The following is a 12,921-nucleotide window of genomic DNA, read 5'->3' as shown; positions in this document are numbered from 1 at the left end:
TCCTCTTTCAGAAAGTACGTACGTAACTGACTTCAAAATCTGGAATACTGTTTTCCTAAGATCCCTAGGAGCTTCGCAGATGATGGAAAACGAGTTCTTAGCAGCAACGTGTATGAGTAAGCTTCTGAATATAAACAAGCCGGCAATCACAAGGAGTAAAGCATTTTAATTATCCAAAAGGACAGCTTCATAGCCATATTTTACATAGCAATTATAGCTCAACAAAAATCTCTCTAGAAAAGCACAATTCCATTAAAAACTCTTCACGGTCAACTAACAGTTAACTAATTGGAGCTAGCACTACCTAATAGTTTCCGGTATAAGTTTTAACTCTTTAGAACACTTTAACATTTCTGCCTTAACAGTTAATCTTAAATTTTCTACATTTAATCTTTTTCAGCTGTTCTGCTTCACTTCAAATAGGGTGAGGGGTTTGAATCAGGAAAATAACTTTTATTACAGATTTAAAAAGCATTTTGCTTTAGACCTGGCTAGGAAATCGGGCAGACAAGCTGCTTTGGCATCAGGGATGATTACTCAAGTTTCCATAAAATTTGCTCTACTAGCCTGAAACAAGCAAATCTCACTTTAAACATGCTTAAAAGCTTACAGCTGAACACTCAAGACTCTTCATAGGTCATCCTATGCTTCATCCTAAGCTTCAACGTTAAGAAATAACAATAGCAATTGCCAAGGACAGACTCCTTTCCTTTTTCTTCGCTCCCCAAGTAGTAGCATTCAGATAAAAGCAATTTGAATTATGTGATGAGAAATGAAGCGCGTGGAAAGCAGAGGCAAGGAAGTGCTGGAGAAACCAGAGACTGAATAGCATGCGTTAACAGGGCATGGTTGACAAGGGAGAAAAAGCAGAGACGCTGATGTTAACTCCAGTGGAAAAGTATCACGTAGGGATAGAGGATGTTAGGGGCAGATAGAAAAACAGAGCTAAGGGACAGAAACAAGTGTGTGCGTGTGTGTGTGTGTGTGTTTATGGGTATAAGACACAGGAAGAGAAGAGGCAGATGCCAACCATTAAGACTGTCTCGGATAAGAAGCTGATACAAAGAGCAGTGAGGGGAACAGATATAAGCACACTTGGACAAGGAAGTAAGGGGACAACTCTTCTATAAGGTTTGAATTGACCCAGGAATCCACATTCCCTTTAGTACTTGAAGCACACGTAGGATAAAAGGCTATTAGCACTATAAGTTACTGGAGTAACTTAAGTGACAGAGGTCTGTAAAGGAGACTTTAAAGTTCCAGGCATCATGCCAGTGACATCAGTCAAGAGCTGGTTCGGTTCCATACGATTAAGTCTCTTAGTTCCTGGTGCTCAAAGTAAAAGGCACTGGCAGCTAGAGATCACCTGAAGAACTTCAGTCAAGAAAAGGTTGTGTTTTCACTACTCAACAGCCATTCCTCCAGAAACACTGAGCCACCCTGAAATATACCACTTAAAATATGCAGAGCACTCTCTATTTCTCAGGAAAATGTAGGAGAAAGAACACAAGGCAAACTGATGAAGACAACAAATAGAAAATTTGCATTTTGTCTTAGCAACCAGAGGTTAACATTTCTCACTATATAGCTGGAAGTATCTGTAGTGCTTTGTGTCAACACGCAGAACTGTAAGAGATAAGCCATTTCCCCTCTAATTATTATTTTTTTTTTTCAATGAGCGAGTAATCTTGATTTTTAATTCTAGCTGCTTATATACAGTAATAGTTATGGTAATACCAATATCATCCCATGCCTTCTTTGCTGCAAGCCTTAAAGATATCTGTTTAGAACCATTTAAAATTATTTCCTATTAAACTGAATAAATATTGGAGAGACTATTTGATAATTATAGCTATAGTCCCAGTCACTACAAATGAAACAATCTTATTTACAGTTTAGTTTCATATCAAAATTACCATTATACTCTACACTTAACTATGATCTGTAGCAAATCATCACATAAACTAGTCAATGCAATGGATAATCCTTCATTGATATAAAATACTTTTCCATTGAAACAGTTAGGTTTAAACATTACTGGAAAAAAACCCAACTCTGAAGCGTCTATGAAAAACTCATCATACATAACATGAAAGAATTCTATATGAGAAATTCAGTATTACAAAATGGTTCTGAACAATATTTAAAATGCAAAAGTTAGCCTTCCTCATTGTACTCTTAAGCCATCAAGATTGTTTGCTGATAGCGTGCTTTTTCGTTCTGCTCAATTACTCTTAATCCATTATCAATGTCATTATATAAAATAGTTCCTGATTCCTTTTCATCTTTTTAAGAAGACAAAACTGCCTTTAACATTTCCTCGATATGATTTCATTTCATTTACTATCTACTTTTCATATTACCTACACTTTTCAAATACTTTTTCCCATTAGTAATCTTTCTCCCAAATTTGGGGGTTATATGACGTGATCTAGGTAAAGTGAAATTCCTTCATGTCCATAGGAGATGCACTAAATCAATCACCCAACAGATCAAGAACATTTACCTGTGTTCTGTTCAGAAAGAACAAACTTGAGCTACTTAGCCATCCAAAAGATGAATAAAGCAAGGAAGCTGACAGAGAATGGTATGGTCATTACAGAAGAACAAAGTTGCTTCCAAATCTGATGGTGAGTTTTGTTGGTCTATAAGTGAATACAGTCTAAAGATGTTTTAAGTGTCACGGCTTTGGGTACTCCAGAAGTTGCTAACGTTTGACTGTCAACGTTAAGCACCTAACATTTGTCCAGCAGGATCTACATCCAACTAAGTTTACGTACACCATTTTTAAGGCAAAGAATAACAGAGTTTGATCGTCACTAATCTAAAGTGAAGGAGGGAAGGAAAGCAGTAAATGAGTAATGACTTAAATGGATAGTTACTTATCATCAGTAACCAGAGGAAAGACAGATCCAAAAAATACACAATGAAAGCTAGTTTAAAACCCTACAGGAGCTTTGAAAAAGCAATTTAGGTTATTAGAAAAGCAAAATTGAGACCCTTAACTTGAAGCATAGAATTATATTTAAGCTCAGTGTCACATATGTATTTGTTGCGTTGCTCTCACCCCTTTGTTTTGTACACATTCTTACTCAAATTCTGAATGTAGACATAGGCTTTGAGTTTTGAACAGAAACATTTTTGCAATTCTTTCACTCCTCCCCGACCTCATGGCAGATCTAATAACTTTTTGCATCAAAATAGCATTGCTACCTGCGGAGATGGAGAAAGGCTGTGTAGCACTGCTTACGGAACTCCTGGTACTGCTCACTTTGCGTGCCTCCCATGCCTTCCACCATTTCCTTATTCAGCTTCATCGGGGGAGGCAGAGGCTTAGGGTCACGACCCAAAATATAACCAAAGTCAATGTGAAATAGTTTACCTGCATAAGAAGGAAAGGCAAACATCATTATTTATTTCCGTGTTTCACACAGTATCACATCTTGATGCAACAACTAAAACAAAAACAAAAAACCTATATATGCAACCTCCGGAAAATGCTAATCAGCTCTCCAAAAAAAAAAAAAAAAAAAAAAAAATCCAGTTTGCTGTTTTCTTTAAGGCTTGTAATTGTATATTTTATATCTTCAGCTTCTGACTTCAAATTATGGGCTTAAGCAAAAAGTTGATCTCAGATTCATTCAGAGTACAAATAAGCAACCTGTCCCACCTGACTTCCTCCCAAAGGTATGGAGTACAGCCACAACGACTCAGCCAGTGTTGAAACTGTGGCCAAGAGACACTAAGTACAAAGTTATGTAAGCGTGACTTATTCTTCGTTGCTTCTTTAGAATTTGTTAGCAAATTAAAACATTAATACACATATTCCATTGCTTTTAATATCACCTTTGGTTGCTCTTGCAGCAGATATGTTATTCCAGTTGTACGTTAGGTTCAAAGGGAAAATAAGACTAATGATTCCAAGTGAAACAGGAAACTTGGATTCCTTTTGAAGCCACTAAATATCAAAGAACATGCAAAGCTACTTAAATTTTAAAGAATTCTAAAACAATGCAAAATTGTATTAATATTTTTCAACTACTTGGAAAAGCATCACATTATACACTATCATTTCAAATCTGAAGTTATATTTCAAACACTCTAATGTCTGTTTTGAACTTTTCGAGTACTAAAATGCAAGAGCTATATCACCTTGACTACCATCTTCCTCTTTTTAAATCAACTGCAGGCTAACCACATGCTCGAGATATTTCTGCAGGATCAATTTAGCAAAGACATGTAAAACTCTCTAGCTTCAAATGTAAAGTTTCCTTTCCCACTCACCCCCCACCCTAAGAGCATGTGTGCAATCTGGAATCATCTTCATGCTGTTTACAAAACTGTTCATACTTTTACTGGATAGTATTCAGTGTATCCCTTTTCATTAGGGCTGAACCATACATGAGATGCAATATGCGGTGCAATAAACAACTGAAATATCAGTATCTTAAAAAGAGATATTCATATATTCTAAAGATTAATCATTATATAATTATGTGAACAAAAATAGAGCCAATGAATTGTACTACTATGATTTTCATAGGAAGTCAGTTCCTAAGAATATTTTTTACTCATTTCTGTCATGGTCAATATTTTCCATGTAAAAGCAAAATAAGAAATGACTCTGAAAGTGTTATGCAAATAAATTTTCACTTTGGTATTAGCTTTTGAGATGCATAAATTTGAACAAAAAATGATTTAGGTCATTAGTGATTTCCTTAGGACAGATAGAAACCATCTTCCTGAAGTCAGTAGTAATGAGGAACTGGCAAATAAATTAAGGTCAAATAGGTGATACATATTTATCCTAATAGTTCAAACATAAGTATTAAGTCCTGCATCTAAAGCAAAGCTCCCTTAAAGATATTAACGCCTTTAGCTTTAATGTCTAATTTAGAGAAAAGAGTGAAACGTGGATATAAGATGAAAGATCTTATAAAGAAGTAACTGGAAAATGATTAGCATGCTTGCTATACAGACAGTCATAAATAGCACACAATATACAAGCACAAAGTCTTGCCTCAGAATTATAAAAGTGAACAGTGTTAAGGACTGCCATCTACTTTTCACTGGGTATTTTAACCTGTAGAGTCATTTTAGTATTTTGATAGGCCTAGGTACTCAGCACTGGAGAAATCAGAATAGCTGATATTTTTCAATTAATCATCCCGCTTTGTCCATTTCATTGAAGAATAAGTGTTCTGTCATCAGAGAAGAAGGCTTGAAGTCTGTCATAAGCACTCTTCAACCCAAGATACATAAATTCCATCATGGTCAATTTTCTAAGGGAGATCACAAGGATGCTTAATGAGCAGACCAAGTATTCACTAGTTGATAAATGTCACAATCATTACATTTTGCATACCTAATTGTCTGTGCTCAGAAACTTCCTTCAATAGCTTCTTCAAACTGTTACATGAGTTACTTTTAGAGCTCGTTTTTGTACACCAAGTTTTTGAAGTAGGCACTTTGATATATATTCACAGAGCCTCATTCAGCTACAAAAAATGTTTAATTGAGAAGTCTGGGGCGGGGGGAAGGGGCATCTGTTTTCTCTTCACTTGTTCAAACCTGTCACCTTGAAGAGTCAAGGGACAACATTTGACTAAAACAATAATTCTTGTGGTGGCAATTAAATCTTTTTTAGTGTGCTCTGGAGATGGGGAATAAGAGGTACTAATCAATAATTTAAATTGATAACAAACATGCATCTAAAATATTCAAAAAAATTCGTAATAGCTGACTGATACACATTTATATAAATTACTTATCAAACAGTTTAAGTACCTGCTTCTATACTTCAGCCTTAAAAATGAGTATAACTTGAGGCCATCCTGCATTATCATTATAGTTTCCCTAACTGTACTTCAAAATTTAGCAGATTTTAGGCTACAACTCTGAAAAATTTATGTCAAAAGCTTTCACTTGAATATATTAAAAAATGTTTAATATCTTTCAAACCCACACGCTAAACACAGACTTAGCTCATTTTCATTCATGCAGCTCTTTCAAGATAAAAAGGTCACAAGTATCTCAAGTGATCATCCAAAGCCAAAGTTGTATCAGAGTATGTCACTCAGCATCCCACTTTCAAGACACTAATGATCGAGACGCCTCGGGTGGTTCTTGGATCTTTCAGCAGATTTTACTCCAAACTTGGTGACCCTGAAGACAGCGTTCTCCCACATGTCACCCCTGAGAGAATATCACCTGCTAAACCTCATGAAGATAATTGGGAAAGAAAAAAAAAAAAAAAAAGATATGATAATACAATGTTGGAAGATGCTACTTCCTTGCATCAAGCTGACAATGGAGAGTCAGCTGGATACAAGTCTTCCCTGTATCAATCAGGTAAAAGAGAACAAAAACAAAAATCTCCAAACAAAAACCAAAATAAACAAATAAAAACACAAATCAAATCAAAAAAGACCTGGAACAGACCGATAACCAGAACTTCTCATTCAGAAAGACAACTGCCATACCTCCTGGCAGTCTTTCTAGAGCCTTATATTCACCTTCACGATTTTTTTTTTTTTTTCCTCATTTTGGAGGATCCTCCCTCCCCCTCTCCCCACTACAACTCCACCGCCCTACCTGCCTGCAAGTCCCCCCTCCGTGCCTTTAGGCTACAGCTCATGTTATAAGAACAAGGCTAGAGAGAGTTTCCAGGACCTATTTCACAACAGCTGCTGCCAGGAAATACTGAACAGCAGCAGAAAGAGCAGGATAAAAATAGGAACCTGAACACTCTGGCTCTGCATAAAACGGCTGTTCATATGTAGATCATATGAACTTCAAACAGAAACATACTGGTTTGGTGTAGCAATTTTGGAACAAAAGGCAGTAAATATAAATTCTGACAGAATAAAAGTGATAATTTATCTTCTACCACAAAAAGCCTATTGTCCTTTAAAACCATCAGGAACAACTCAGGAATTTGTTTTTGTCAACTTAATCATCTGTTTTTTCTCCTCAAAACACTACTGATTCGAATTTCCTCAGTCTCAGACATGACAAAAAAAAACAAACAAAAAATCACCCACACACTTGACTAATAATCAGAGCTGAAAAAGAGTCTACAGGGGAACGTATAGCACCATATTTTGGCAGCTGTCAAGGTTTTGGCTTTTTTGGATATTTTGGATTTTTTTTTTTTTGGACTGTCATAATTTGCATAGTCTTTATTTGAAACATTCCTGAAGCTTAGATAATTTGGTCTGAAAGAAACACTCCTTTTCAAGTGAATTTGAAAGAGGACTCTCTTAAACTCCTAGTTCATACTCAGACGGTATGATGCTTATAAACGATTATCATTTTTCCTCCCAATCAATGGGGAGCGTTTGTGAACCCTGTGTAATGTTTCCTTCCTTCACTATACAGTGTCACTGCCATATTTGTTTCAGTCTCTTAGACCATCATGTTTTTACCTCAGCTTCTAATCCATTTTCCACGTATTGCGTCTTAATCTGAAAAGCACCTTAATTATTGGTGCACGCTTATCAACTACAGATACAACTGGACGGCAAGTATTGGTTTATTACTGTTCCTGAATGACTGCTAAGTCCCAGTCCTCCAGCTATCAGTGGATGAGGGTGTTTTGTTTTGAAAACATCAAGAGAAGTTACTTAAGACAACAGATGAAACCTACTCCATCCTCTGAGCTATCTACTTTCTTGTAGGGCTAGACCTACAAAAGTCTGAGATGTATTTAGACATTGAAACTTTTAGACACCCAGCTCACCCCAGCTGGGGAAATTTCCAGGGTTGAAAACGGCGCACTCCTCAAAGTCTAATAGGTGACATCAGGGTTCTTTCAGAAAGCGGGAAAATCTCTGCTGGAAAGACTTCAAGCAGAGTCTCTCACCTTTAAAGACAATGCCCTAAGCATCACTCTCTACTCCTATTCAAGCTATTTTACTGTAGAAATTCACCTGGTTAGAAATAAAAAGCAAAACACAAGGCATTTACTGGAAGAGGCTGAGATGTTCCCAGGAATATGCAATAATGCAGAGCACACATGCACACAAAATCATTTATTTCACAACCTAAAAGCTGATTTTTTTTGTACTTTTTTTTTAAAAGGAAAAAAAAGTTTGATTGCATTCTCCTACTGAACAGTTGGTTTTCTTTACCTATGGAGAAAACGGGGTAGGCTCTTGGAGAGTTCAAGGAGATGGCATCAAGCATGGAAACTTTCGCTAACTAGCGGTCAGGACACGAGAGAGGTGAAACTCCAGCTGAGTTCCTTTCAGCCTTGAGACTGAAGTGAACTTTAAGTGAAACGTGGACTTGTGGAGACTAAAAATTGGTATCTGGTGCCTCAAATAATCAGTGAAATCTGTCTGAAGGTGAAGAGGCTGATTTGTCCATCACTTTTAGTGATGATGCCTCGATTCTAGTCCTGGACAAAGTTCCTGTATACAGTTCCTGTAACAGCTTAGAAATTGCTTTATTTCACTAGAGTACTGTTAGGAGTAACTGCTGAAAACCCGCACAGAACTCTGACATCCTTACACAAAAGTGTAAGACAAAGCGAGTTAGATGCTATATACATGATCATATAAAAATAAGTTACTAAGAAAGGTACTTATAGCTTCCATTCTTCAAGAGAAGATTAATCTTCTCATCTTCAGTCAATGTGATTCTCAGTAGCAATAAAAGGTGGTCTTGGTAGCAAGTCTTCATTGTATTTGAATTCAAGAATCTCTCTTAGTCATCTTTAAAGAATTTTTTAACTGCTATCAGTGTAAGCCCACAATGTCCTGGTGTATGCTAGAGGACAGGTAGCTGTGGAAAAGACTTTCAGACTCAGAATTTTCTGTGGATGTGTGCTGCCCTCTGCTGTACTGCTTAAATTCTTCCGTTAAGCCAAACTGCGACTTTGCAGTTACCTTCCAACACAGGAAGGATACACATTATCCAAAAATTAAAGTACTCGAATATTACTACCCTGAGGTAGCAAGCAGCGTCTCCTATAGGAAATGCTTTGGATCATGACTAAGGATCCATAACTAGTGCAACAGATCCATATACTTGTGCAAACCCAAGCAGATAAGGAGAAATATTCACTTAAACTGCTCCCCTGTATGTTTGGGGCAAGACCTTTTATATTAATCACAGCCTGGGACCTAATATTCTACTCTTTCATATAGAGTATGTTGACTCAAATTCAGGTTCACCTGTAAACTAACAAATCTTCCACACGGATAAATGTCCCTTTTTACCCAAAAAAGATTCATTAGGCAACAGGAAACACTCATGTGAATCTTACTCTGTGGTTTTCTGTGGCACTCCCAGTTTTCAAGTGTACCATGTTAGGTTTTTGGGGTTTTTTTTTTGTTTTGTTTTGTTTTTAAGGAAAAACGACAAACTTAGAAAGCTTTCAGAACCACTTCAGCTAAATGACACTCAAATCAGGGACAGGAATTTGCATGGGTACCACAATAAAGTTATCAAGGTTATATCTAATATCCTTGAGACTATTGATAATACAGGTCTGAATGTCTCCTGTATTTGGGAGTGTACAGTAGTTGCCCAGTCATTCTGTACAGTTGTTGTGTTTTGTAAAAAAAATAAAACAAAAAAGTCATTCCGTTAACAGATCTTGAAAATGCTTTCTGATAACATGTGAAAAAGCCTAAGATACATGAATAAAATAATTTAATGAAAAATTAAATTAACGGAGAACAATTAGAATCCTTGGAATTGGAGTTACTTTCCAAATACTCATTATTTCATCCTTGTTTTCAGCTCTGGACCAAGAGATCTGAGAAAACATCATGCATGACTTTCAGCTGATCTCAGAGAAAGGCAGTCAAATTTACTGCATGCTGCTCCCACGCTACCTCCAAAAAAAGCTCAGCTTGACTCAAGAAAATCTTGTGCTGTACAGAAAACAGAGCCACCCATTCCTAGCTGAGAACATGCATCTTCCTATTGCACAATTTACATAAGAGCAAAAACAGAAGTCCAGCTTTCATCAGTGTAGAAAGTGTTACAATAAAACACAAGACTAAAATAAGCAAACTGAAAACTAAGTTCAGTGTTTATAAACATGGTGGTGTTTAGGTGAATTTAGACTATTTTCTAGAGATGTACAAATGGATCTTCAACCGATATCAATGCAATAGATCAGATATATTATAGTTTACCTAATGTGATTTTGTTGAAAACAACACTTCATCACAGAATGAAGTTACTTTTCAGTTAATTTCAATGAGCAACTTTCATGGACTGCAAATGTAATACTAACATTTTAATCAGCACTTAAATAACGTACTTTCTTTCTTAAACTTCAGCTGTCACTTCACATTACCAATAATTTGTGTCTAAAGTTTGATTTACTTGACCATTTGCCACCTTAGATCTGACAAAATACCTTTACATTATCGGTGTGTGCTATGTCCCCAAGGAAAATAGAGTAGAACATTACCAACAGATCAGATATTAAACAACTGCTGTTATAAAACTGTACTACTAAAAATATTACCTGTTTTTGTTAGCAAAAGATTATCCAGATGTCTGTCTCCAACTCCAAGGATGTAAGTAATTACACAATAACCAGCTGTAACAATAATTTGTAAACATCAATATAGCTATCCTTCTTGAAGAGATAAAGTCTCACACCATTAACAACAGCATATCTTAAATCTCATTCATAAGTAATAATATCCCAAAGGAACTGGGAGAGGCATAATAAGAATTATCAGCAATATGAAGAACATTTAAAATAGCAAAACAAACTTATGAAACGTATTCAGTACTACAGATTGTCCTTTCTTATTACACAACTATAGGCCCAATAATTTCACGTGTAATTATTCCAATATTGGGATTAAGATATTTTAAAGTGTTTCGAACAAAATGAATGTAGATATTCTGAACTTCTTTCAAGACATTCAGAAGGTTTGCAAAGAGGCATTACATGCTCAGATTTGTATCATTTTATGTCAACATTATGTAAGAGGTAAGCAGTAAGTGAGGTGGTGATAAAAAAATTGCAACTAATGAAAAACTTTCTTATTAATTTTACCCACTAGCCTGAATGGCCCCAAATGGTCCTAAGGAATGAGCCACCAGTAAGAGAACAGGAAAAGAGGAGACACAGTGGAATAATAATGCAAATACATTTTTTGTCAAAAATAACAATTCATCATAGAATGATGTTATTTAAGTTAATTTCAATAAGAAACTTCATGGACTGCAAACATAACACTAACATTTTAATCAGTTTACTGAATTAAAACTATGCCACAACTTCTCCTTGTAATCCAAATGGAATGATATGCTGAAAGCAGCCTAACTCAAGAAACAAATCAGTTGTTTCAAACACAAAGATTTGTTAAAATTTGTTAAAATTCTGATTACTTCTAGAAAGAAAAGAGTATTTAATTTCTTGACTTACCACAGCTTTTAACATACGTATCCATCACCTCTGCACTTATTCCATGGGGCCCAGTCTCACTAGGTGCATGTTTTCTGAAGAAGTTCTATGGAGAAGAGAAAAAACAAAACAAAACTTTTTTTCCCCCTACAAGATCTCAGATAGTATCTTTAGGACCAATCGAAAAAGCAGATTTAAACTAAGACCACAAAGGTTGTTACTGTAATCCATCAATTTTTCAGATATTAAGCTTGCTGCTTAGACCACAGAAGCCAAATGCAGGTGTACGGCTCTCAGAACTATTAAATTTCCTTTAACAAACTAACAACCACTTTCAACTAACCAAATTAGATCTAATTTAATTCTATAACCTAAATTTACTTCCTTAGTCATCGTATTCTTACACTTAATAGAAACAGATCTGAAGTCTACACTGAAAAGTACGACTTCTTCCTAACAGGCTCATAACACTAACACCACGTTGAAGAGTTACTAATTAATAAATGCGAGTGTGAAATACTTCCCCAGGAAACAGTTTACAGCAGATTAGCAAAAGCTAAACAGGACTAACGGTTCAGATTAAGAGGTGTATAAGAGGTGTATACGTCTCGACTGCAGTTACTAAGGAGTTTTCACTGTATCTCTCCATGTTCCTCCAAACAACCTACTGCTACTGACTTTAAAAGGAAGATGTCTTCAAGGCTTTAAATGGAAAATTTGCATGCAATAGGCCAAAATAGTCCTCTCTCTAATCAAAAAAGATGGGGTTCAACTTGACCAAGATAACAGATGTGCTTAGACTTGGGATATAATGTATATAGTTTTTTTTCAGTAAGCAAACGTAAAGGCGAGCAAGCACTAAGAGGAGTTTTCTAGGTACGCAGTGACATTTAAATGACTAAAACTCTATTGAAAAACTGAATAGAATCTTAAAAAGAAAAAGAAGTACTGAACAAAGGTACCTGCAGGCTAGTTAAGAAAGTTTTGTGTGAAAAGCAGTCCTGTTCTAACATGTACCATAATATAGTGTCTGGAGAAAGCTTTAACTATCTTTGTCCACCGATGAAGAAATCCTACAAAGATTTGTTCAAGAACCTGCAAAGTTCTTGGTGCCATATCTTAATTCAAGAGTAGAAAGAATCTCTCAAAATTCCTAAAAGAAGTGAGGAAGTTTTCAACCAATTTTAACAGTATACTGAATAGTTCTATTTTCAGTGCCCCAAAATTTGATATGCACTATGTAAAATTAGACTTCGGACCATCCAAATGCTAAAGAGTAGAGAGTGGAAGATAAAACTTATAAAACTCACATGACACTTAAAAGCTTTCATTTAATTTTCATTTCCTTGTTCTACATTGCCCAAATATTTTATCATCGTTGGTGGCATAGGAAATCTGGGTTTTATAACACATTTTGCCATTCATTTGTGAAGTAACCCTAGATAACATTCTTTCAGTGTCTTGTTTATTTATGTTAGCAATTCTTTAGAGGCAGAATTGCTCCTTAGGTCTGCCCAGCAACTAAAACAGTGGGTCAT

The 12,921-nt window shown here is 35.8% G+C and overlaps 1 protein-coding gene across 2 annotated transcripts in view; it reads right to left on the bottom strand.

Moving 5' to 3' along the window:
* The window catches only part of LOC104138510 (phosphatidylinositol 3-kinase catalytic subunit type 3), a 77,373-nt gene that overhangs the window by 22,770 nt on the left and 41,682 nt on the right, over positions 1-12,921 (bottom strand). For both annotated transcript variants that reach the window (XM_068925127.1, XM_068925128.1), the window contains exons 20-22: positions 11,405-11,489; positions 10,490-10,564; positions 3,214-3,382 (exon numbers count right to left, since the gene is read on the bottom strand). In XM_068925127.1, coding sequence (XP_068781228.1) covers positions 3,214-3,382; positions 10,490-10,564; positions 11,405-11,489 — 329 coding nt within the window. The remainder of the gene's footprint in view (positions 1-3,213; positions 3,383-10,489; positions 10,565-11,404; positions 11,490-12,921) is intronic.

This window comes from Struthio camelus, chromosome W, assembly GCF_040807025.1.
Source record: "Struthio camelus isolate bStrCam1 chromosome W, bStrCam1.hap1, whole genome shotgun sequence".
Lineage (NCBI taxonomy): Eukaryota > Metazoa > Chordata > Aves > Struthioniformes > Struthionidae > Struthio > Struthio camelus.
The sequence above is the reverse complement of the archived record's forward strand: the minus strand, read 5'-3'. Positions and strand labels throughout refer to the sequence as shown.